At 37.3% G+C, this 27,436-nt stretch overlaps 1 protein-coding gene across 5 annotated transcripts in view; it reads right to left on the bottom strand.

Annotated features, from left to right (window-relative positions):
• The window catches only part of GRM8 (glutamate metabotropic receptor 8), a 732,634-nt gene that overhangs the window by 6,611 nt on the left and 698,587 nt on the right, over positions 1 to 27,436 (bottom strand). For 4 of the 5 annotated variants that reach the window (XM_032401638.1, XM_032401636.1, XM_032401637.1 and 1 more), the window contains one exon: positions 1,382 to 1,628. In XM_032401638.1, the coding sequence (XP_032257529.1) occupies positions 1,382 to 1,628 (247 nt within the window). Of the gene's footprint in view, positions 1 to 1,326; positions 1,629 to 27,436 lie in introns of all 5 variants that reach the window. The other variant, XM_032401639.1, reaches the window with a different exon arrangement.

Genomic DNA, 27,436 nt, shown 5'->3' with positions numbered 1-27,436 from the left:
TTCCAAGCAGTCTAATAGTAGTTGTAGTCAGTAAGCTTCATTGATTAATACTTATCTTCTAAGCCCATTTCTGCATATGGGGCATTAGAATAGACAATGTTCATCTGGAAATCTTGATGTAAGAAAAGGTTTATGTTATAATAATTATATCAGATAAAATCCACACTTAATCTTCCCTGTATTTCATGTCAGAAGTACAGAGAATAGGGAATACGGCCTGCTGGGAGGAATCTGAGAGGAAGAGTATTTTTGCATAGGGTTTTATCCTTAATTATTACATAGGTATGTTATATTTCCCCAAAACAGGAAGCCTGAGGTCTAATGCAAGAACCTTGGCTTTCATATCTTTTTGATCCATCTACAGAAACTAGTAATGTAAAGATCGTATGTTTTTTTTTTTTTTTTAAAGATTTTATTTATTTATTTGACAGAGAGAGAATGAGAGAGAGAGCACATGAGAGGGGGGAGGGTCAGAGGGAGAAGCAGACTCCCTGCCGAGCAGGGAGCCCGATGCGGGACTCGATCCCGGGACTCCAGGATCATGACCTGAGCCGAAGGCAGTCGCTTAACCAACTGAGCCACCCAGGCGCCCCAGATTGTATGTTTTTTTCACCCTACTCAGCTATCTAGTATTTTACAATACAGATCTTCAACCTATTTGCTATTCTTCCATAGATACCAAAATGGACCAGTTAAACTCTACTGGATTAGCTTGGTACTGGTGTGTTGTTATCGTGTGCTCCTTCAGGGGTGACTACAGAGAAGAGGAAGGTGAGTGAGGAGGGGACAAGTGGTTCGGTGGCTGATAGGAAGGACCCTATTTTCAGGGTCATGAGGTTTTCAGAGAAGAGCTCTAACTATCTTAATATATCCAAGAAGGGGCCACTTGGGGGAAATAAGTATTAACTATGATTTAACCTAACATGTTAACCCACTAGTTTTCTTATTTCCCTAAATACCTATGTACCATATCACTTATTTAAGATCTTTGAGCAACCAATAAAACCAGTAGAGAACAACCAAAGTTGAACTAACAGAGATTGGAGAGTAGTTCCTAAGTGCTAAAAGATAATTCTATACATAGAAGATAGTTCCAAGCTTCAGATGCTTGGTAATGCCTCAAAAGGGAGCCACGAGGGTCATACTTTGTAAAAGAGATTTTGAGTGCACGGTCATGCTCTGGAGAAGAGCCACTCGCCTTGAAATCGTTTGGTTCTAACCAAATGGTTCTCACTGCCATGATGGTCTCATGGTGTGCGAGTAGCACCATGCCCCTGAAACCATGGAGCATGGTCCCCAAGACTAGAAGAAGAATGTTCAACGTACATCTATTAAGAAGTGCTCCCGCTCTCGACCATCGGAAAGTCTACAGGTGACTTACTGTTGGTTTCAAGACTCTCACAGAGTTCACTTTTCACCTCTCCATTTGGTCTGTCATTTCCTTTCTGGATCAGTTTGCTTTGCATGGTGGCAGCCGTTACCACGGCCTTGAAGCTCCTCTTGCGTTTTTGAACGTTCTGCTCTGGATGAAAAATTATAATATAAACCTTGGGCATATACAGCATGCCCAGAGACACCGAAGCACTTAAACTCATGGAGACAGTAAGTGTCGTTGTCTGGATGTACATCTGAGGGGAGGAAAAAAGAAAGAATCAGTGTTGGTGAGCCTGATCTAACATCAAGCAAACAGCACAACCATTTTCTGTAAGGACCGCAGCTTCTCTGCTCAGGGTGCATGAGAAGGTACTTAGAGAAATTGCCCTTAGTAACAGTCAAGCAATTCTTTATCCCTACCTGCAAATATGGGTAAAGTTGTCTTGTTTATGGAGCCTGATTCCTTAAAACAAACACAAACAACTAAGCTGATGAAGTTTAGTTTCCTTTTTAGTTTATAATTAAACATATATAAGAAAGGGAACCCAAAACCATTCTGGCCAAAGAGTAACATTTTATGCCACACATCCCTTCTTCAGAGAGGTATTAGAGGGTCAAGTGTAAAATTCTTTTAACAATAAACTTAGCCTAGAAGGTTAGAGTGGAAATGAGTGGGAGTGAACATCCAGAACATCACTATTGCCCACCATTGCTTGACTAATGCTGGCATTTGCATCTTCACATCATGACTTAATTTCAGCTATCAAACCTGATACACCTCATGAGCATTCCATACAGGCTTGATTTTTTAATATCACCCCCCACCCCAAGGACAATTCCAGAGGGTTTCTCAGTGGCGACATCATATCAAAATAAACACGGGTGCTTTTACAAAATCCATGACTCTCCTCCAAAATTTAAATACGCCCTCTGGGGATAGTGTTCTGGCATCTGCATTTTGAAAATTCTCCTCCTATGCTCATTCCTTACACTTAAAGCACTGAAATTGACTGCTGTGGTACTTAAAAGGAGCAGTCTCTCTGGAAGATTCTTCTTCCTAGAATCTAGAGGTCAACAAGCTGAAAAAGCCAAACCTAAAATCACTGGCTTTTTCATTATGGTATGAAAACAGACATGATAACTTTTTAATCTTCTTCTTTTTAATTTCTCAGTGTTACTGAGTTATAACTGAAAAACAGAAATTGTGTATTTAGGGTGTACAACTCAATGTTTTGATAAACAACTATACTGTGAAATGATCTTTGTTCTCAAGTAATTAACATATCCATCACCTCACCTAGTTACCACTTTCTTTCATTGTTTCTTTTTATGTTTTTGTGCTGAGAATGCTTAAGATCTACCGGCTTAGTGAATTCCCAGTCTATAGCACAGTATTGTAAACTACAGTTGCCATGCTGCATATTAGATCCCCAGAAGTCATCCATGTGTAACTGAAACTGCATGGGTTTTGACCAGCATCTCTCCATTTCCTCCTTCCCCTCCCCCTGGCAAACACTGTTTACCCTCCGCTTTGATGAGTCTGACTGTTTTAAGGTTCTACATATAAGTGGATCATGCAGTATTTGTCTTTCCGTGTCTGGCTAATTTCACTTAGCATTGTGTCCTCCAGATTCATCCATGTGGATGCAAATGGTGGGATTTCCTTCTTTTTTAAGAATGAATAATATTCCCTCGTAGGTATATATCACATCTTCAAAAATAAAAACCTCTGACCTACTTCCAGTTTTCATGTCCTGAGCTCAAAGTATAATTTCCCCCAAATAACTTGGAATACTGAGGCCACGAAGAAGCTCTTAGAGGTTCCCTTCCTCCTATCTAGGATCCTCGTTAATATCTGTTCACTCTAACAATATTTCTGAAAATGTAAAGTTGTCACATTGTATCAGGCAATCCCCAGGACCCAAACTAATTGTATCCTTTTAAATAAGGGATCAAAAAACATTCACCTTCAAAGGTAAGTACCTGAATCAGCACTTCTCTTAACAGAGGGCAAAGCTGTGAGGTAAAGAACTGTCCAAATGATGAGAAGAACTTCAGGCACTAATACTAAGAGACTATCCTTGTCTATGAAATCACACCAAGCTGGTTACTGAGTTTACTGTTCATCTACCACCAAGGCTGTCCTTTGCATAAGACCTCATTGTGAGTATAGGAATACCCTTCAACAAGGCGATATAGATGGGTTTGTTTCAAAGTTCACTTCCTCCAGGAAGTCCTCCATGATAAATCTTACCTTAATGATAATGTTATAATGGTGTCTTATTTTACTTCTAAGCACTAATGCATTGAAAAATCAGTACACTGGAGCACTTACCAATGCATAACTATGTAATTATAACTGTGACTTATATGTAATTACAACTGTGATTTATATGACCTTTGTAGTAAATTATGAAATGCACAAGAGCCTGTAACCTACATTCTTTTCCTTATAAACCTCTAAGAAACAATACAAGATTCTACATACAAAAACTACTAAAAAACTGCTCATTATTCTTAGGTATATAAAGATCTTCAAGAAGAGCAGGTTTCCACAAGATCTGATTTACACAAATCATACAGAACACGCCTTCCAAATTTTTCCATTCTGTCAATTGGACATCAGCAATGGCTACAACATAGGGTAGAAGACGTTTTAAGAAACAAAAAGTGATGAGGTATGAATCCAGATTCTAGGTTGGGCTCATGCATATTAGCTTCAATAGAGACATGATTCAAGTACATTCCTCAGCAAAGTGATAAATTATTACACGTCCTGACCTCTCCTGTCAATAAGTGAAATCCCATGTTAAATTTGAGAGAACCAAGGATCTACAATTAAGAAAGTCCTGATAAAATAAGGGTATGTGCCTTCAAATCCCCCTAAGCTTGGCCATCTACTTTTCAGCAACTTATTATTATGAATACTTATAAACTTCAAAGTGTTAGTTAATCCTCCCTAAATTTCTACTTACTCTCCAGTTAGCATTTCTGCAGGAAGCCTATGTAGAAAATAGGCTATAGAGAAAGGACATTAAAGTAGGGAAACAATGCCCCCGAATGCAAACCACAGACAGAAATATCCCAAAGCCACTCAAATAGGTAACCATCAGTTTTGTCCCAGTCAGACCCTGCCAACTCAATTTAGCTTTAAAAACAAACAACAAACCAACAACAAAAAAAAAACCTCTAGCGGTCAAACCGACGTGAAATAATGGGAACACCCACACTGATTAGCTGGATTCTTTTCATAAATCTTAATCTGTTGGTCTTGCTAAAATGTATACTACTAGTCTAAATAATACATAATTACCTTTCTATTTTAAAGCCTTGTAAATTTTTTCTGCTACCATAAATATAAATGGTAATTTTCTTCCCTGATTCAGAATCATTTCTGTAATATATAATAATTTGATCTTGCTAAATATTAGGCATGAAGAAGGTTTTGGATTGCTAGTTTCCATATTAAATACGTTACTGCAGTCTATCTTTTAGGCAAACCAACTCAATGGAAGATGTAATAACAAAGACATGAGGATTAGACAGTACTATGCTTAGTGTCCAAGCTCTCCATCAGACACTATGCTTTCAAATTACACAAAAAGGCCGATTTTACTTATGTGCTCTCTTAAAACAGCTTCTGAAAAATTTTCATGTGAAGTTAATACGGAAAAAGCATCTGTACAAAACTACCTAAAACCCAAAAACTTACAGTGGCCCAGAATTTGTTACAAAGCATTGCAGTGTTAGTAAACTAAATTTTTGAACTTCATCTTTGAATATTTAATGAAATGAAAAAGTCATATATACATAACCCCAGTGAAAGCAACAATGGCAAAACACACAAAGAAATAAAAATGCCACCTGTTCTCGCTCTAGAGAAACTAAATCTTCAGCGTCATTGATTCTTGCATTCCAAATATCTCCCATATTTAAAAATAAATGTAGAAATTATATCAGAAGATTGAAAATGAGCATTTGATTCCAGAAAACTCATGGATTTTTGTATAGCTATAGAAAATTCTAATTATCTGAGCCATGTAAGAAAGGAACACCACCGCTTATAGTTTTTGTGTTGTTGTTCTTAAGATAAAGAAGTTTACAGAAAACTCTGGAGTTGCCTTGTGGGCACTAAAAGCCTCAAGTCAACCCACCAGGTGACAATCTAATCTCTAATAAAACTTCCCTGGCAATTGGACAGCTGTGTGATCTTATTTCCCTCTCTGACCTTTAATTTCTTACCTATGAAGTTGGGGGAAAATAATACTTTTCTCATAGAAGGGTTACAGGGTGGAATGACATAATCTTTATAAAATGCCTCAAAGGTACAAAATAGCAGTAGCTCAACAAAGATCATTTACCCTACGGCTTTGAATCTAAAAGGACATTAACAAAGCATCCTTCCAGGTATCCAGGATAAGGGAGGGGCTGGTGAGTCAGTTACACAAAGCAATTTTGTTTCGTGAATAGCTAACTGCTATGCTCTAACTACATGGTGTCAAGGAAAAGGCTTTTGTAATCCTACTTCAAAGTAGGCAGAATAAAATTTTGCCCAAAAGTCAACACTACTTGCCGATGTCAAGGCTATATTCACTGTCTCTGCTACAGTTCTAGAATAACACACTGGCTCTCTGCATCGAAGTTACAGCTCACCAGAAAGCAGAAGGGAACAATATTAACTCCTTAGAACCAACATAAATCCATTGAGAGATGCTGACAATGGTACTGGATATGTTAATGTAATCTGCTTTCTTCCAACTTTTTTTTTTATGCCCCACCTTCTGCCCCCTGTCACTCTAAAATATTAATAACTGGAGGAAGGAGAGTACCTTTTCTGTTACATCCACTGGTAGCCTGTCACTCCCTCTACCTCCACACCCCATAGACATTTTGAACCTGAAAGAGTCCGATGCACTGAAACAGATTTAAATGATCTCTGGAGAAGCCAGGAAGGGTTGGCACAATGGAGAACACTACCATGACACCTTTTCTGGGACCTACTCTAGTAACTCCTTGTTCTCCAAAGGGGTCACTTGTGCACATCCAGGGTCTACTGGTCATGGCCTGGAATCATTAACAACTCCAGGAAGAACTGAGGAGGGAGGAGATTATATTACTTCAGGAAAGAGGTCAGAGAACTCCATAGACTCGGACATCCATCCTGGTAAGTTTTCAACCCCTTAGTAACAAAGTGACCCTATTATGAGACCTAAAACCCAAGGCAGATTTGTGCCATCTGAAAAGAAACAAATTCATTATTTACTCCTGAATATTTCTGCCTTGCCTTGGATGGTTGAATCTCACTTTTTGCTATAGTCAGCCACATTCTATTTGGCCACTTTGCACACAGTCTGACCAGTGAGAAAGCTATGTTAACACTTAAAGCCTGTCTTTCTCTGCTTCTATTACCTATCCCCTCATCTGTGTGTCCCTCAAAGTGGCACCTAAATCCAGAAATGGATTTTATTCTGCTTTTCAGCCAGGCTTTACTCAATGGACCTCAAAACCTCATTACTAGAAGTTATTTAAAATTTTTTTTAAACAGACAAGTTTACAAAGAAATTGTGCAGTTGCCTTGTGGTGGTGAAGGCCCCAAATCAACCAATCATGCAACATCCAAACTCCAATAAAATTCTCCTGCAATTGGATACAGCAAATATCAAAGGCAACAATTCAACTCTTCTGCCTGAGCCTAGATGCTGGTGAACCATCACCAAGTCTCTATCAAACGTTCTACCATTGTTTCTGTTTTGTTTATTTCAAATACCTTGCTGGTTTCTTCTACTCAGCCAATTCTGAGGGATCTTCCTTATCTCTGTATCATTTTTATATTGATGTACCCCAGACCTCAGTCCTTAGGTATCTATGTATCTATTATCTATCTATCTGTCTATCTATCTATCTATCTATCTATCTATCTATCTATCTATCTATCATCTATCTGTCTGTCTGTCACTCTGTCCTCATTGCTGTCTTGATCATCACACTTGGCATTATGGCCTTAAACCAGGACTGGGTCCCTGAGTGTGCTACCTGTTCACAAGGTCCCTTCACTTAGAAGTCCGTTCACACTTGATTTAATGCTCTGTTGTCACTGTTCCGAAATTCTTCATAATTTTTGAACAAGTAGACCTACATTTTCATATTTCACTGGGCCCTACAAATAATATAGGTAGCTCTGCCTTGAAAAACTATTTACATGCTGACAAATTCCAGACTTCCGTGAGGAGATCGAATCACCTTCTGGGTACTCCCCTTGGATGTCTGATTTAAATGTAAAACTAACAAGCATCTGAACACCATCTTCATTCCTAAACCTACTCTTCTGGTCATCTTCTTTATCTTAATTCCATCATTAATTTTCCAAAGGACAAAGCCCTTGGAATTGTCCTTGACTCCTCTCTTACACTCTTTATCTCTGAAGAATCCTATTGATTCCAACTTCAAAATTTGTCCAGACAGGTCATTTTCTACTACCCCCACTGGAACTACACTGGTCTTAGCCGACATCATCTCTCATTTGGATTATCACAAAAGACTTCTTCTCCCCTTGCTCCCTTCTGTCTGATCATCAGATGGATCTTAACACAGCAGACAGAATAATCCCATTATTCAGAAGTCAGGTTAGGTCATCCCTACCCTCAAAACTTTACAGTGACTTCCCTTTGATGTGTGCCTACAATGGCCCACAAGGTCCTCTGAGCCGACAGGGCTTTACTCTTTCCCTCATGCATTCTCTTCCCACCATCCTGACCTCCTGGATGATCCTGGAACATACCAACCATGCTTCTGCTTTGGGGCTTTTATATTTGAAGACTTGCTCCTTCATTTCCTTTAGTTCTTTCCTGACCTGTCCTTTCCAGGGAGACCTCTCCTAAACATTATTAAATACTATAAGTCCCACCCTCTACCAGCAATCCTCGGCTTTATTTTAATCCTCAGCATGTAACATTTTCTAGCATAAAAGTCTATATATTTTACTAATTTAATGTATGTATTGTCTATTTCCCTTAATTAGAATAAAAATTCCATGAGTCCAGGGATTTTTACCTGTTTTGTCCACTGCTACAAACTCAACCTAGGAACACTGCCTGGTTGGTATATATATTTGCTACATTCCTTGAGGTGGTACAGGACCTTACTCTTGAATTTGGCATTTAAAGGAAATGACCCATGTAGTTTCAAGAGGGAGACAATAAATCAGAGTCTAAAGCTTGAAAAATAGAAAATGTCTCAAATCAACATCTAGACTGAGACAGAAACTCTTGGATGGATAAACATGATGCTCTTCTACACTGTAAATATGACAGTATTGTTCTCAACTTAGCAACAGACAATATAAATTAAGCCAATGGTCTCCATTTGGGAATATGAGAGCCCTGGGCTCAACCCTGGATCTCTCCCCAATGTAAGAACATTATAACCCAGGATAATGCACTCACAGTATTTACAAGCTTCCACAGACATAATTCAAAGGACTTTAGAAGACAATCGATGTAAAATATTGGCACAGCACCTGGCGTATAGTAATCAGTAAGTGATACCTACTATTGTCATAACTTAACCTTGACCCTATCTTCTATTCATCTTCTTCCATTCCTCACACAGTAAGACTTAAGAGTACTGCTCTCTCAAAATCAGCCTTAAGATTTTTAGCCTTTTATTTTTAAAAATTTTTTATTTATTTATTTGAGAGAGTGAGAGTGAATGAGAGAGAGAGCATGAGCGGGGGTAGGGGGAGGAGCAGAGGGAGAGGGAGAAGCAGACTCCCCACTGAGCAGGGAGCCTGACAAGGGGCTTGATCTCAGGACCCTGGGATCATGACCTGAGCGGAAAGCAGATGCTTAACCAACTGAGCCACCCAGGCGCCCTGATTTTTAGCCTTTTAAATAAAGAACACACACATGCACACAGGAGACACAGGCATAAAATATTCATACGGAAATATGCCTCATGTTTGTGGGAAACTCTAGGGTCAGCACATTCAAAGACTCATAGTCTAGTTTCATTCTGGGGAAAAGGCACCATCGTGAGGGTTGTGCTTCTCCTGTCAGGTAGAAATCAGGGTTGCTGACCCACCCACAGGTCAGAGACATTGCACTGTGTTTTCATTAGAAGAAATAGAGATGGTTTGCTCTAACCCATTTGCAGTCTCTCATCACATCCCCTTTTGGTCAGGACACATGTTAAAAATGAAGAGTCAAATCAAAGGACAAAGCCTATGGATGCAGAACTGGTCTGGTTCACACGTGAGGTCTGAATCCTTAACCTTGGACTTATTGGGAATGGTGGGAACCAGATGCACAGAATAATAAAGCATTAACCAACAAATAGAAGATCAGCTCTGCCAAGGGTAGAAAAGGACAAGTGGAAGCAGACTCACGATCCTCTAAAGAGGAATAACAGATATTGGATTTATAATGAGTGTTTATAATTAAATATACATGATATTAATATTGGGTTAGTAAATACAGTAATTTATTTTTTATTAAAGTCTGATAGACATTTTATAAGGTGGATGTTTTAAAGTAAGCATGATTAAAATGTAGTCATTAATTTCCAATTATTCTACATAAGTATTATTTATAGAAACATAACAAAAAATAATTTCTCAAACAATGGTGTTGCATCTTTTGCTGTGACATGCAAATGAATACGAGGCATCTACTTGCTGAGAGTTTATTGGCTTCTCTTTTACAGGTATTTTTCTCCATGTTTCCCTCCACAGATTCCTGCTTCCATGCTGCCTTTTAGTGCTTTATCATTTTGCAACAGCATGATCGGAATTAAGGATAGCAGTAATGGAGATACCTTTAATTATAATGATTTGAACAGTGTCTATTTGAACGGATACAAAATATAGTAAACATAATATTAACAAATAAACAAGAATTTAAAGAAAGAAGCAAGGGAGAGGAAAGAATCACTGTAAGAACAAAATTTATCTATGAGCTATATAATCATATATATTTTTTCTTGGCAGTCAGGCATAAAGAAAATATTTTGAATCCCATAGTTATCATTGTTTCAGATAGAAGCTCTGCTGGAATTTAAATTAGAGGAGAAATTTTTTATTTAGATTGCATCACTGAAGGAAATTTGGTAACATTATGGAAATGGGTCCAATAATAATTTTGTAAAAGGTACTAAATCTTTGCTCATCTAGATACTTCCAATATAACCCTTTCAAAAGCCCAAAGAATTAGATCTCAGTACAGGAACTTTTGTGAAGGCATAAGATCTTATAGAAATACTATTTTTTTTTTTCCTGGTGGTCTTACTTTATATAGTAAGTAAGAACCAAGAGGGATGGTGTTATGGCTGAATTGCGTCCTCCCCAAAATTCATGTGTCAAATTCCTAACCCTAAGGGACAATATTTGGAAATAGAGTCTTTAAAGAGGTAATTGAGTGAAAATGAGGTCTTTAGGGTGGTCCCTAATCCATTCTGACTGGTGAGCTTATGAGAGGAGATGAGGATCAACAATCACATCAGGGATTTGTGTGTACAGAGGGAAGACCTGCCCAGGACACAGAAAGAAGGCAGCCATCAGAAAGCCAGTGAGAGAGAGGCGTCAGAAGAAACCAATACTGTCCACACCTTGATCTGTGACTTCTAGTTTCCAGAACCATGAGAAAATAAACTTATATTAAGCCATCCTATCTACGGTACTTTGTTACGGCAGCCCTAGCACGTTAAACACAAGTGGAGAATTAATGTCACTCAAAGAGTTCTAAAAGTCCTGTCATTGTAATTCGTTTGTGCTTAAACATGCCAACAATACCTCAGATTTCTGGTGTGATTTTAGGAACTACACAATAATTACAACCACAACATCTATTAATGATTGAGGATAATTATCAGCATTATGCCAAATTTTTATGCACATTAACCCCTCACAATAATTTTATTAGTTCAAGAGTGGGTCTATTTTGGAGGATTTAAATACTGTTTTCAAAGTCCCACAACTCACGAAGATATAGCTGAGGTTTAAACTGAGGTTTGTCTCACTTGAAAGCCCATCTTCTTATACATCCAGTGGCTCCGATAGATGCACAGCGATGTGAAAGAGCAGGATTAAGATGGTTTGAATCTTCCCCAAATGCAAAAACATCCCTTTTCTTATAGAATTGGGCCAAATTTCTTAAAAATTAAGGAACTCAGTTAAAGCCTCAGTGAAAGCACCTGAATTAATACTTAACTGAGAATTCAGAGGGTTTGTTTTTTTTTTTTTTTAAAGACTGCTCTTATTGGTCAGCTACTTTCCTCATAAACTTCATCGATCCTAGAGAAGCTCTTTCTTAGGATTATATCTTGTCGAACTTAACAGAATCATCAAGCTGGAAATATGAACTCAAAGAGATGGATAAATTAATCTTTTTAAATAAAGATATTTAGCATTGAGTTTGCACTGGCCAGAGCAGAGAAGTACCTGATGGAACCACTGACCACCAGAGGGGCAAATTGCCAGCACACTTTCCCACATGGACACCACTCCATCTCTCAGCCACCAGACACACGCTATGGACAACACAGTAGGCAGAAAACTGGGAATTACAAATATAGATAAACAGACAATCAAGAATTAGCAAATACTCATGGAGAACCCATACTATGAAAGAGAAGCATCAAACTCCACAAGGAGAATAATAAAAACCCAAGGAAAGAGATCTAATGGAGTTAATGCAAGAAGACCTTAGAGGTAAAATTAATTATCTTTGAAAAGTTTTGAAAGAACAAGGCATACAGAAAAAGTATCAAATCAATATCATAGAAGTTACTATTTTTATCATTAAAGTTAAAACCTCAAAAGATGAAGGACTTCTGATTCTGGCTATAAAGGAGTAGCTATAATCAAACCAAGCCACCCACTGAGAATAACTATTAAAAAATCATAAAGTAAAGAAAGAAAGAAAGAAAGAAAGAAAGAAAGAAAGAAAGAAAGAAAGAAAGAAGAAAAATAAAAAGAAAGGAAGGAAGGAAGGATGTTTGGAGACATCAGAGAAGAACCAAGGCAGCCAGGACCCAAGGGGCCAAGATCCTAGGAAGGAAAAAAAAACAAAAAACAAACACAAACCTTGATGTGAGCCAGGCATTCTCCATTGCTTTTATCCATAAGGAATGTGCTGATTCAGTGTATGAGTGTTGGAGGGCAGAAATCTTTAGAAAGACCTTTCAGCAATCTCATGGGGCTGGGGAGACAAAAACTGGAATTCAGGGTTACTAATGCAGCCAGGATTTGAGCACCCAAGATTTCAGGGTACTACAGAGAAGTGAGCCTGATGTTTTACACCAATTTTTTCTTGAGACTTCGCTGAATCCTAAGTGTGAGGAGCAACAGGCTAAAAAACAAAACAAACAAAAAAAATCAAACATAGTTCAGATAGAGAGACTAAAAAGCTATAAGGAGTATGCAATTGTATCATGAGGCAAGAGAAACCAAAGTTGGAATTCAGGTCCATTAATTAGGATGCATAATCGTAAACATCCTGGCCTTTTATTAATATATCTGAAGAGATATCATCCAGGATAAAAGAAATATCAAAAATAGACTAGCCCATAGAAAGCCCAAAACCTAGCTTCAAATGATCCCAATCCCAGATTATATCAAGGTGAAATGCCTCTACTTTAATTGCTGACTAGTAGAAAGTTGAAGCTTCTCTGGAGGGAAATGAAATATCTACAACATCTACTTTTTTTTTTTTTAATGTACAGTGTTGGGTATTCACTTAAAGATTACCGACGAGGCATGCCAGGTCCCAGGAACAAATGACCCAAGCCCAGGGGAAAAAAAGCAGAAGATGGAAATGATGCCACAAGTGATCTAGATACTGGGCTTCTCAGACAAGTTTCCAAAAACTTGAACAGAAATATATTGAAGAAAATAGATAACTGGAATATCTATATTTTAACACTGGAATATATATATTTTAAAAGTAAAAAAATTATAGGGCTGAAAAATGTAATCATTGAATTCACTAGATGAGTTTAACAATGAATTAGATACAAGACAAGACATTATTAGTGAGCTGAAAGATAGCTCAGTAGCAAATGTCCATATTGAAGCATGGAGCTGGTAGTGAAGAATTTAAAAACACAGAAAACATGATTAGAGATGTATAAAACATGATACAAAATTTGAACATACATGAATCTGGAGTCCCAGAAAAAGAAGAGAGATATAATCGGTAAAAAGAAAAAACTTAAAAAGATACTAGCCAAGAATTTTCAAAAACTAACAAAAGATAGTCTGTTAAATTGCACAGAGAAAATTTACCACAGGACCGCATTCCAGTAAAGTCTTCACAAATTTCAAAGGATCAAGATTTGGAGTATGTTATCTGACTAATGTGGAATTAGGGTGGAAGATAGAATTAGGATAGAGACAAATAACTAAAGATATAAGAAAAGCACCAAATGATTGAAAATTAAACAACACATTTCAAAATCACTTGTAAATCAAAGAAGAACCAACAGTGAAAGATAGAAAATATTTTGGACTGAATAATAAGATACAACATATCAAAAGTTGTGACATACAGCTAAAGCAGATAAGATGTATTCGAAAAGAGATCCTGCTGGTTCAGAGGTGCAGATCCTATTTTAATTTCTTCTAGGTCACCCTTAAATTTTAAACATACTTTTATCTTTTTTTTTTTTTTTTTTGCTAACGACACCTAATACTAGTTTAGTGGTATATTTTGCTGACTTTATACTATGTCTTGCTCCTTTTTCTCCTGGTCAGTCTTGTGAGCAGTTCATTATTTTTATAGTCTTTTCACAGAATTTTTGACTTTGCTGATTGTTCTCTATTTTGCATTTATTTCCTATTTCATTGATTTTTATCCTTCATCTTTATTATTTTCTTCCTTGTATTGTCATTGGGTTTCATGTCTCTCTGTAGTTTTATGAGGTAGATACTTACAGCAGGATCAAAACACCCAGCAATCACAGCGTAAAGAAGTTGTGGGTATCCAGTGACAACCAGTGAAAGGTGGAGAATGTTTTCAGCAGGCTTATGCTTTTCGGTCACAGCTAAAAGTTTCTCTTCCTGTAGATCATTCCATAAACTCTATGGTGTGAAAAAGAGCTTGGTTGTTCTACAATCCCACCCCAAACTGAAAAACCTTATCCAGATTTAGCAGAGGCATGTACTCAAATGAAGCTTCTAGAAACTAACTCAAGGTCCTTACCACAGGAGTACCAACCAGCCACCAGGACTATTTCTTGACATTCATATTCTCCTCCTGGTATTGCTGCAAATGATGGAAGTTAGAGTAAGAGACTTGTGAAGTGTGAGCTAGAACCAAGAATCTTGTAAAGCATATTCTAGAGCCGACAATCAATCAGAAATCCCAAACATCTAAATCTCCTGGGACAGCCAACCCAGAAGTTACCCCAGATTTCCCCCTTTCCAAAAAGCATAGTACCAGAATTGGCTCCATTGATAATGCTGGTTGCAGATGATTCGACTCAGATCAACTGCTTAGGTCTTGAATGGCCTCACTCACCTGCATCTAACTGAGTCTTCTCCTCCTGGGGCCCTATGTTGTTCTGTTGAGATGAACGTCACCAGATTACTCTTGTCATCGTCAATCAGCTTTCAAAATGATGCCACTCTGATATTAAATATTCTACTGAACCATCAAGCAGACTACTGGTTTTCTGGAAACTCACTCAGCTCTTCTCGCTCCCCTGCCCTGTAAACCAACTCTAGAGTGCTCTGTAATGTCTGTTCTTCAACAAACTCCTCTATAGTCCCAGCCTCTCCTCCCTGCCTCTGCTCCGTGGCCTTACCTGAAACTTCTCTCTTCCAAAAAAGATCGTTTCCCCTCCAGTGTCTCAAGTGATGGTTGTTTTTATTCCCTTTATCCATTTCCCTCAAGGAAGGCAATAAGGTTAGGATATTCCTTCCTCCTCTTTGCTGCTTCTGGATCATCACAGACTCATCCTTCCCCTCAAATATCTTTCCTTGTTAACTATCACAACATTCAACTCTGTATCCTCTCCCATCTTGGTCCTACACCTGCCATCATTTGTCTTTTCATTGGAGGATTTGGCTCTGGCTCACAGCCTTGCTCTCTGTCTCAAGCAATGTGGTTATTTTGGATAAATTCTACCTCCGTGTCCACGATTGTTCCATCCCCCTGATCTATAATTCAGATTATTGTCCTTATTCTCCTCATTTCTAATCATGTTGTCCATTACTCCATCCATCTCAGCCACTCACACTCACGATCACAGCCGGATCTTAAATCGTCTTTTTAGTTTCTTGTAATAAAAGCTGTGAGATACTTTTGGTTTAATATATGGATTTTTGGTAAGAGGTTATTTACATTATCTTGTATTTTTCTTTAAGTCATTCCATTTTTCACTTAGAATAAATATAGAGTTATGTTCACAGCCTTCAGTGATGTGAGTGCTATTGCCCAGGTGTGACAAGTAGCTAATATCCAGAAGGGATGGGCATTTCTCATTTCTCATAATGCATGTTTCTGTAAGGAAATGGCTTGCCAGACAGCCTATTAAGGTACCAGGATTAATGTAAATGTGTACAGGGATCTTTTGCAATAAAACTGGTTATGACTTGTTCCAAGTGTTTTAAAATCGAGGCTGTTAACTTTGATCATACTTCACTGTGATAGAAGGTGGACTTTTCCAAGTGTGAAAATACTTGTATTTTCCTAAATAAAAAATACTGTAACTTGTATTTTCCTAAATAACAAAAAAGTAAGCCCAGCTGTTATCAAATAAAGTATGTACAGTTATAATAGCTATATAATAGCTGACACTATACATTATAGTGTCAACATTTTTAATTAAATATTTTATATTCAGAAAATGACTTTACACGTGTAGGTTTTTACATTAATTACCAACATCACAACAATATTTACGACAGCTTTCGTTGCAAAGGTCCTATTAGATGATGTATTAAATAAACTTTTATGGATGGCATAAAGACAATTGCCATATGTACTATTGTATGTAAAAATAATATCTCAAAGACCACAAATCAATTATAAACAGGATTTTGGAACATAAACTATTTTTAAGTTGGAGGACCATCTGGATGCTATTATTAACACTGTATTCCTAAGAGTAGGAGTAGAGAGTTATGTGGACAAATTATCCCATTGGTAAATCTGATAGATTGAGTTCCAAATACGTTCAAACTATTGATGCTTTAGACTTCAGAATAACTGCACCCAAGTAAAACCTTTAATTGCCATGGAGGAAACAGCACTGAGTACTCTCTCTTTTAATGGTATGGAAAAAAATAGTCCTGTATTTTTTTGCCTTTTATTACTTTTACCATATGACTTCAGGTGCAAAGTTATAAATATAGTAGCTTACCAAGAAGAACACTCTGAGGAAAAAAAAAAAAAAAGACATTTTTAACTGGGACAATGGGTGTGGCAGAGGTATCAAAGTGTGTGCTCCTCCTTCCATTTTTTGGAATTGTTTCTGGGAAGTTCCTGATCAGTCAGGGACAAGTGACTAGGAACAGTGTGGCCTTGTCACTAGTTTTCAACCAATATGTGAAAATAAAGGACAAATGTCATAAAAGTGTTTTACAGAATTTATTACAAGAAACCAAGAAGTGTGTGTACTCTCTCCATAGTTCTCTCCCTTTTCGCTGACCGGGTGTTTACACTAATGAGGCACAAGAAGGTGGTAACACTACAGGATGGAATGAATAGGGGTCCCTGAATCACCACATGGAGGAGAGCAGCCGGTCAACCAGAAACAGCCTCAGACTGTTATGTGATTGGGAAAGAAAATTGTATACTCAGAGCATTCGCTTTGAGTTATTTTTCTACAGGTGGTGGATTTGAACTGACCAAGTAGTCAGTCAGTCCCTCGGGCTAATGTGTGGTGGCTGAGCAGGGTGAAGGATAATGTCTACGGCTATGTCAGAAAAACGAATTTACAGTATCCTCAGATGGTGTAACGATCGACCTTGAGAACATCATTACCATGTTCTAACAAAGTGTCTAGTCTATCAAATAAAATCCCAAGCCATTAAATTTATTCCTAGGTTCAGTGACCTCAGTCTTTGGTTAGGAAAAGAAAGAACCAAGCTAGGTTTTCTATCAAATTTTCAAGGAAGAGTCATTTCGGGCACTTTATATAGGTTTCAGGACCTGAGGGAGTTTATAGGAAAGTAAGCCTATATAACTCAGCTCTTCCAAAAGGAAGTCGGACTGTCAAATTAATAGTCTAAAATTCTGAAGTCAGCAACTTAGCACCTGTGCCGGATGCACAGCTTTCTCTTTTGACCTCTTTCCCTTAGCTAGTCCACATCTAACACTGCCTCTAACCAACTTCCTTGTCACTGGAAACAACTACTGCCAATCTCTGAATACCTAAAGAAGAAATAAATAAGCTACAGAATTATGATCAAGAACTCTTCTCTCGCACAGTAAACTTTCCCAAGTTCTATAACTTATTTTTAAAAATATTTATACTTTGTTTCTATTGCAAAGACTTCCCTCTGTGTCCTGAATTCATGAATTTCTATTACATATTATCATCCTCAATTATTTCCTCTGCTCTTCCCTATGATTACACATCTTATGAACCACTCCTTGGGGAAGGACTTTCTTCTCCATTTCATCCTTATCAAGGTTCATCATGTGATATGTTTTAAACAATGAGTTGTGAACAGATACGATGTATCTGCATCTGTATGCCTGAGAAGAAGCTTTAAGCATCGTTGAGTGGTTGGCTCTTGCTCTTCTCTCTGCCAAGAGAATGGTATATTCCAGATAGAGGCCGTCCTTCAGCAGTGCAACTGTAAATCCCTGACAAGCAACACAGGTGAGAAATGAACCATGGTTGTTTTTTGCAAGCCACTGATTTTGGAGTTGTTTTTACAGCAGGACACACTAGCAAAGCCTAACTAATATATCCTGGAGACTCGATTTGGTGCAATTGAAAGGCCGTTCTATTGAGAGAGTCAGAAAGCCAAAGTTAAATGCTTGACTTTGCCACCCCTGGATGTGGTAACTCCAAGCCAATAAATTAACTTCTGAATCTCTTTTTCTTGTATGTAAAACAAGAAGAATTATTCCTGACCTGATAGGCTAACAGGGTTGATGATGAATATTGTATAAAAAAGTATTCTGTAAGTACTGATATGTTAATACAACGGTTGGGTGTTAATATTATTCAGTACTGATACAGTCCCTCAAGTATTTCTGCCTTCAGCTTTTCTGTCAAAAATAAGGGATTTAGGAACATGTGGCTTTCACAAAGGGTTGGTCAAGGCAGTGAGACTGAAACAATACAACGAAGCCAAAGAGGTAATTAGAGGTAAAGATCAGGTCACCCAGCCAAAACCATGATCCAGCTGGGCACTCAGCAAACCCTAGACAGGGTGGGGAAAGCAAGCCTTACAAACTGGAGCAAAACCAAAGAGAATACTAGAAGGAAGAGTCCCCCCAAACCTAGGATAATAATCAAGTATATTTACTATAGTGTTTATTACGTGCCAAGCTCTTGGTAGGCTCTTCCCAGGCACTCTCGCTTTATATGAATTCACACAGCTCTTTGAAGGAGGTACAAAGTTTATCTGCACTTTGCAGATGAAGAAGTGAAGTGTAGAATTGTTAGGTCCCTTGCCCAAGGTCACAGGGCTTGTGAGAGCCACAGCTGGGCTCCGTTTGACCAGGTCAGATTGTAGGGCTCTAAAAAGGAAAGGGAGGAAGGTTTCACAAATTCTGAACAAACACTGGATTCAAGAGAAAAACATAAAAGAAAATTAATAATCAATTAAGGTAAACCTATCCATTCCTTGCTAAGAAACCTTACTACCATCAATACTAAAAATATCAGGAAAAAATGAAAAATGTTAACCTGATTATTTATTGTTTTCAAGCCAGTAATTTCCCATCAGGAATATATTCTGTTTACAATAAACAAAATCACCTTCGCTCTTCCTGCCCCACTCCACCCCACCTCTCTCTGTCTTTTCTGCACTGGGAGCAGCTCACCTGCCACAGACCCTCATCCCCCGAAAATGTACATTTGTGCAAAGTTTGTCTTCACCCCATTCTTGGTCAGGAGCACCTCCCAGCTGCACCTCTCAGCTGCTGAACCCATCACTGTCTGCAGTGGTGCTAAAACCACCGGAGACACTGACAGATCAGAGCCTTGGCAGCTGGGCAGCCCCACGCCCCTGACCTCACTTATTCTAGCTACAGCTTCTGAACCATTTCAAGGGACATATCAAGGGACACTGACACAGCAGCCAAGTTCATTGGGGCTGGGGCTGTCACAGCAGGGGTGGCTGGCTCTGGGGCTGGAATTGGGGCTGTGTCTGGGAACCTCATCATTGGTGACGCCAGCATCCCCTCTCTGAAGCAATGGTTCTTCTACGCCATTCTGGGCTTTGCCCTCCTGAAGGCCATGGAGCTCTTTGCCTGATGGTGGCCTTTCTCATCCTCTTCGCCATGTGACGGAGCCCTCTCCACCTCCCACGGGTCTTTCTTCCCTTCTCATCTGCCCTGTATGTTCCTTTTCCTATACCTCCCCAGGCAGCCTGAGGAAAGTGGTTGGCTCAGGGTTTGACAGAGGGAAGACAAATAAATACTGTATTAGTAAGAAAAAAAAAATAAACAAAATCAGATAATGTGAACAAAGATTTATTTTCAAAGATGTTTATTAGTAATTATTATTAAAAAAATTAAAATAGCATAACCCAATGACCAAAATAGAATGAATACATAAATAAATAATGGCACAGCCATGGGAAACTATAAAGAATAATATATGTCGAGACAGAACTGCATCTACACTACCATCCCAAGACATTTATCTCTAAGACCAAAGTTAGAAAGAAATAAACCAAAACATTAACCCTGACTATTCATGAGAGGTAGAATGATGGGTAATGTTTATCTCTTTCTGGTTTTTTGGTCTACATTTTTAAATTCAAAAATTACTTTTACAAACTAAACTAAGGAGAAACTAAACAAAGGATACATGCCCTTCATTTTGCAGATGCATGAATGTATATGTGTGTGTTTTATTAAAAACAACAAAAAGAACAACTAATGAAAGGATATAAATGAGATCACCTTTTAGTAGCTCCCTCTTGCCACTGAGTAAGTGGGATGAAGTGAACTAAGCAAGCCATATTCATTCAATATCCCTTATTAACCAAATTTATAGAAATATGATTGTATTGGGGTTTGCATGACTTCAAACGTGACGAGTAAAGCTAATTGCCCTCATAGAGAATTACTCCTGTCTTTGAAGTAGAGATTATCTTAATGAATCATAAAATAAAATTTTAAAACTCAGTTTTTTTTTTTTTAAGGAATGTAATAATTGAATGACTCTTTGCAAATATTTGCTTATGGACTATTTATTGTTGATTTTGCAATCCTTTTGAACACTAGTTTGCATTATCAATGTATTTCTACAAGGTCAATAAGAAATTCTTTATCAACTTTATCTTACTTCAAAAGAACTATACATTATATGCATTCAGTTCATTGATAACTCAGAGTTCTACAATGCCCACTTTTGGTGAATTTTGGTGTGCCAAAAGACATACAATATGTTACCATATATTTTCTTTTTATTTTAGGAAATTATGATCTTTTCATGAGACTAATTTCCACTTCAGGAAGTTAAGTCATTTTATATAATAAATTATATTTTTATGTTATATTTAAATGAACATACATTTTATATAATTACAATACTGTGAATGTTAAGTATTTGGCCATAGACATTCAAAAGCACTTCTTAGATAATTTCCATGTTTATAATCCAACTTTAATAGCTGCATAATCTCACTCCTATTGATGACAAATTAAATTAATATCCTGATGTTATATATTTGGATTTTTGTTTCTAATTTGGGGCCATATTATCTAAAATCATACCCATCACTCCTTATCTATATTTCAAAGCCTGAACGTTTAGCCCCTCATTATGTCCTGCTTACTACATACTTTCTACTTGCTCCACATCTTTATGGCTTTTTCTTAGGTATTTTTACTTCAAATATAACATTTCTTTAGAATTACTACTAGAAAGGGATTTATGTAGACAAAAATATTTATAGATTGCATCAGTCAGGATTCAACCAGAGAAGCAGAACCAACTTCTAAGATATAGATAGATATACATGATAGATAGATGATAGATAGATAGATAGATGATGGATACATAGGTAAAAGGATAGATACATGATGATAGATAAGCAGACACACAGATGATAAACAGCCTTGAATATCCTTTGTCCTTTACAATTCCATATCAATTTTCATACACACACACATACACACGCACCTAGTGAATTTTTTTTTAAAGATTTTATTTATTTATTTTGAGAGAGAGAGAGAGAGAGCATGAGCAGGGAGAGGGACAGAGGCAGAGGGAGCGACAGAATCCCAAGCAGACTCTACATGGAGCACGGAAACCTATGTGGAGCTCAATCTCATGACTGAGATCATGACCTGAGCTAAACTCGAGTCGAAGGTCTACCCAACTGAGCCACCCAGGCATCCTCACAACCACTGGAATTTTGATTGGGATTGCATTAATATATAGATCAATTTGTGGAATTGATGTCTTTCAAAATGGAGTCTTCCCATCCAGGAGTGTTTTATATACTTCTAATCATTTAGGTACTCTTATTTTTTTTTTTTTAAGATTTTATTTATTTATATGACAGAGAGAGAGAGAGAGCACACAAGCAGGGGGAACAGCAGAGGGAGAGGGAGAAGCAGGCTTCCCGCTGAGCAGGGAGCCTGAGGCGGGGCTTGATCCCAGAATCCTGGGATTATGACCTGAGCCGAAGGCAGGTGCTTAACTGAGCCACCCAGGTGCCCCTAGGTACTCTTATTAATATATTTCCATATTATTTAGTAGTTTCAGTACAGAGATCATGTGCTTATTTTGTCAGATTTATTTCTAGGTATTTGATACTTACGTTATTATAAGTGATTTCTTTTAAAAATTTCATTTTTTATGTATTATTTCTACATAGAAATACAATTAATTACATATATATATACTTATATTCTGTGATCTTGTTAAATTTACTTATTAGTTCTAACAGCTTAGCTGTAGGTTCTTTTGGAATACCTATATTCCCAATTCATGTTATCTGTAAACAATGAGAGTTTTTTCCTTTTTAAACTTTATGCCTTTTATTTGTCTTTCTGGTCATCTTGCATACTTTATTCAAATCTTGTTTTCAATCTTTCAATGGAATCCTGCAATTTTCTTATGCAGGTATTACATTTTCTTGTTAGAATTATTCTTGGGATTTAATGATTCCATTATAAATAGGGTATTTTTTATCCATTACATTTTCTAACATGAGATTTTTATCCATTACATATCTTACTGATAGGATATAAAAAAGATGTTGATTTTTTTTTTTTTTGCTATGTACAATGTGTCCAGTCATTGTATTGTGACCTAAAATTTATTAATGTAAGAAGCATTTATTTGATACCTTTTGATATTTGAGGGATATGATAGTTGAGAAAAAAAAGATACTTTTCCCTCTTCCTTGTCAAGAAGTAGAATTCTTAATTCTGTTTAATGTCTAATTGCATTGGCCTAAATTTCTGGACAAATTCTAAATAAAATTGATACAAATAAACATCCTTATTTTGTTGCTGATTTTATAAAGAATCTCTCTAGAATCTCATCATTATGAAGGATGCTAATTCTTTAAGATACATACACTTCATTATAAAATGGGAGCACCTCTCTATTATTTTTGTCACAGATTTTTTTTTCTTTTAAAAAAGAACAGATACTGAAAATGTCATGGGTTTCTTCATAATTCACTGATAGGATCTTAAGGCTTTTATGATTTGACCAGTTAATTAGATACCCTGGTATATTTATTATTTTCTCATTTTGGAAGTGTTTTACTGTCCTGCTGAATTGTTGCTCCCAGTATTTTACTTACTTTTATATCTATAGTCATAAGAACAGCTAGTCTAGCACATTTTAAGTAATATGTGCATTCTTTTTTTTTTAATGATTCATTTATTTTAGAGAGAGAGAGCACAAGCAGGAAGGGCAGAGGGAGAGGGAGAGAGAATCTGTAGCAGATTCTGTGCTGAGCCTGATGCAGGGCTCCATCTTAAGAGCCTGAGATCATGACCTGAGCCCAAACTAAGAGTCCGATGCTTAACCGACTATGTCACCCAGGCGCCCCAACACGTGTATTCTTAATAACACGTTGCCTTACAGTAACTAAGGCATCGTAAGAATACTCTAATTTCTTAAAAAATAAAAACAGTGTTTAGGACAAGACAGAAAAGAATATGAAAGTATTTTATCACCAAACTAAAATGTGTTTTAGAATTTAAAAATAATACATCTTCTTATCATAAATTCCCATTGCATAAAAATGTTCATGCAAAGGCAAGGTTTTTATAAAAACATCAAAGGATGAGATAAATATATTTGGGTTTGAGACTTAATAAAAATCTTCCATTTAACATGCACAAAACATACCCATGTGGAATATGTTCCCATGGAAAATCCGTCATTTCCTAGCCATACCAAGTTTGGCAAATGATATAATATCATCAAACTTCAATTTCCTCATCTATAAAACGGTTATAACAATGCCATCTCTAATTGCCTCACTAGATAACTATGAAAATAAAATGAGATAATGCATGTGAAATTGTCTCATAAACCATAAAGACCACAAAGTGCTGTAGGACATGGTGGATCTGTGGTATTGACCATAAAATTTCAATATCTGCCCATGTCACATGCCTAAAATCAGAGAGAGACAACTGTTGCAAATAGAATGATATGCCAAATAACGAGAAAAAGGACAAAATACCATTTTGTAATATTAAAGATTCATCAGACTAATTATTTCTCTCTCTCCCAATATTGTGGATATCAGTACCTAAATCTACATTGATCCAATTTCTTGGCCTCTCAGTTTCTTGCATTCCTTACTTGCAATAATCGTGTACTTCATCCCATTTGTCTTAATAACAACTGCACATTTGCCAAAATCTCACCTTTAAGTATCCTAAGCTCTGACCGCTATCCTACTCTTTCAAGCCTCTTCCTTCTGTACCAATGCCAATAACTCTTCAACCCGACACTTTCCACCGACACACCAATATTTAAGCCCCCTTGCATTCCTCTATTCCTTCCTTATGTCTTAGATTTCATTGTCTGCCATTAAAAACATCACTTTGCAAATACCCTCCATTCCCTTATTCCTCTCTCCTGTCATTGCTTGTTCCAGAAAACTGAATTCCAAGCCTGTTTAAATTTAACTCACTGCTACTTTCATGCCTGCACCCATTGGAAAGCCAAAAGTGAGCTTGTTGTAAATTAGCCTCATTTTAAATTTTTGATGATAAGCTTCAACTGGGCCCCTTCAATTCTATTGGACTGTCCTCATTTCACTATCCCCCTCTTCAAGAACCTAACTAATTTACATCCCCTTCTCAAAACTGCAATACCTACTCTTCTTCTCACCTTTATCTGGTAACTAGTTCTTATTTCACTGAGGAAACAAAAAAGACAGAATTTTCACATACTTTTTTTTTTTATTTCCATGTCAATTTATTTTTTTTTATTAACGTATAATGTACTATTTGTTTCAGAGGTACAGGTCTGTGATTCATCAGTCTTACACAGTTCACAGCACTCACCATAGCGCATACCCTCCCCAGTGTCCATCACTCAGCCACCCCACCCCTCCCACCCCCACCACTCCAGCAACCCTCAGTTTGTTTCCTGAGATTAAGAGTCTCTTATGGTTTGTCTCCCTCTCTGGTTTCATCTTGTTTCGTTTTTCCCTCTGTCTTGTTTCTCAAATTTCTCTTGTCATTGAGATCATATGATAATTGTCTTTCTCTGATTGACTTATTTTGCTTAGCATAATACCCTCTAGTTCCATCCACTTTCACATACTTCTAAACCACATCAGTAACCTACTGGCTTCTGTAATCATTATTTCTGTCTTTTCTCTTGTTACGATCTAAGGTCAAGTCACCATTTGTGTACAAGATTCCATCTCTTTGACCTGTTAAAGGACAGCACATCTGATAATTTCCCCTCTTTAATTCTCAACCATTAAAAGTATTCATTTTCACCACTTTACAGTAAAATTCAGTGAAATTGTTATCTCTATTTGCTGAATCCAATTGCCTTTCTCCCAGTCTCTGTTGAACCCACTCCAATCAGGATCTATGAAAACTGCTCTTTGCCTTCACTTCCATGTTGCCAAATCCAAATGACCATTTCTCAGTCCTTCTCTCTCTCTCAGCAACACCGGACACATTTAACCAGCCAATCAGTTTCAGCTGCTGTCCTAAAACAATTTGGAATATTCTATTTTCCACATTCCAAAGTGAAATGTAGTCCTCCAACTAAAGAGGATTTTCAAAAGGGGCAGTCAAAAATTGTATATATTTTTAAAAGATTTCATTTATTTATGGGGGGAGGTGGAGGAGCAAAGGGAGAGGGACAAGTGGACTCTGCCCTGAGAGTGGAGCCCTACACAGGGCTCATCCCATGACCCTAAGATCATGACCTTAGCTGAAACCAAGAGTCGGATGCTTAACTGACTAAGCCACCCAGGTGCCCCAAAAATTGTATATATTTTTAATCCTCAGCTGACCATCCATCTTCATCCTCAACAGGAGATTTTATGATCCACTGCAAGGATTACAACCACCTCGAATGTGACCCTATCCAAAATCTGGAAAACAAAATTTGGTCCACAGTGTAGATGACCACAAATTATTATCTGTTTATCAAATTTTCATTTTTCCAAAACCTTTTTATTCAGACTTGAGCATCAGCCACTACAATTTTTATCTCAGGTACTTTAGAGTAGTGCTCTGACTCAACGATAATTACCCTACCTGAAGGCCTCAATTTATAAAGTGTTTGCTTACTTAGTGCTTATGATGTAAATGTCACAGTTCAAGTACTTGATGGAGAAAAATATTAAATGAAGTGCACTTGTTTCGAAGATAATTTCATTTAACATCTCCAAAGCAGGGTATAATTAAGTTACTCTGTCATACAAAATGATGGAGGCTTTAAATAAGTAACAGCTGGTTACCCCAATGATGGAGCAACAGCAGGGCAGCTCTTGGCGAGAAAGGTGTGCAAACTCAGCCCATGCAGTATGCTAATAGGCCTACAGGATGACGACAGTAAGACACCTGGAAAAGTGATCAAACAAGTCCCTGTAGCTCCTAGCATGCATTTCAACGGCATGAATGTGTAGAAACTAATGATAAGCACTGATCTATCAGTCCTGTAGTCAAATGCCTTTTCTGTGTCCGGAAAAATTTAAAGTTGGTCATTGTAGGTCAATGAACACATTTCTTAGCAAGTGCCCATTTAAAAATGTAACTACTGTTTAAAGCCCGTATTTAATTCAAATAAGAGATTAAGTTTAGCTTATTCATTCATTTAATATTAGCACAGTGATTTAAAAAAAAAAAGTCATGGTCCCTCTAACAAATCAGTATGATTGTTATTTCCTTAAAAACTCTTGCACAGATTTTCATGAAATCAAATTTGCAACAATGACCTTAAAATGTCAGAGTTGGCCTTTGTAAAATAAATGTGCTATTAAAACTATTAAAGGGCACCTGGGTGGCTCAGTTGGTTAAGCGACCGCCTTCGGCTCAGGTCATGATCCTGGAGTCCCAGGATGGAGTCCGGCATCGGGCTCCCTGCTCAGCAGGGAGTCTGCTTCTCCCTCTGACCCTCCCCCCTCTCGTGTGCTCTCTCTCTCTCTCAAATAAATAAATAAAATCTTTAAAAAAAATTTAAAAAAACTATTAAATAATTGCCTCCCTTTTTGGAAAGCTGAGTCAAGTTGTGTTTGCATGAATCCATTGTTGAAGGTTTTATTTTTCACAAAACCTACTGTTGCTTGATCTGCATGTCAACAAGGAGAAAAAGAAAGTTTGATGTATGTACTTGTTTGTGCATTTATCAGAATTGTTCTTAAGTCATATTGTTGATCTTGATTTGAAATCATTTTGAAGTCTGTTACCAGATTAACTCTCCTAAT

The sequence above is a fragment of the Phoca vitulina genome, unplaced genomic scaffold (genome assembly GCF_004348235.1).
Source record: "Phoca vitulina isolate PV1807 unplaced genomic scaffold, GSC_HSeal_1.0 scaffold4, whole genome shotgun sequence".
Taxonomy (NCBI): Eukaryota; Metazoa; Chordata; class Mammalia; order Carnivora; family Phocidae; genus Phoca; species Phoca vitulina.
Note: the sequence above shows the minus strand (reverse complement) of the source record. Positions and strands in the feature narration are given on the sequence as shown.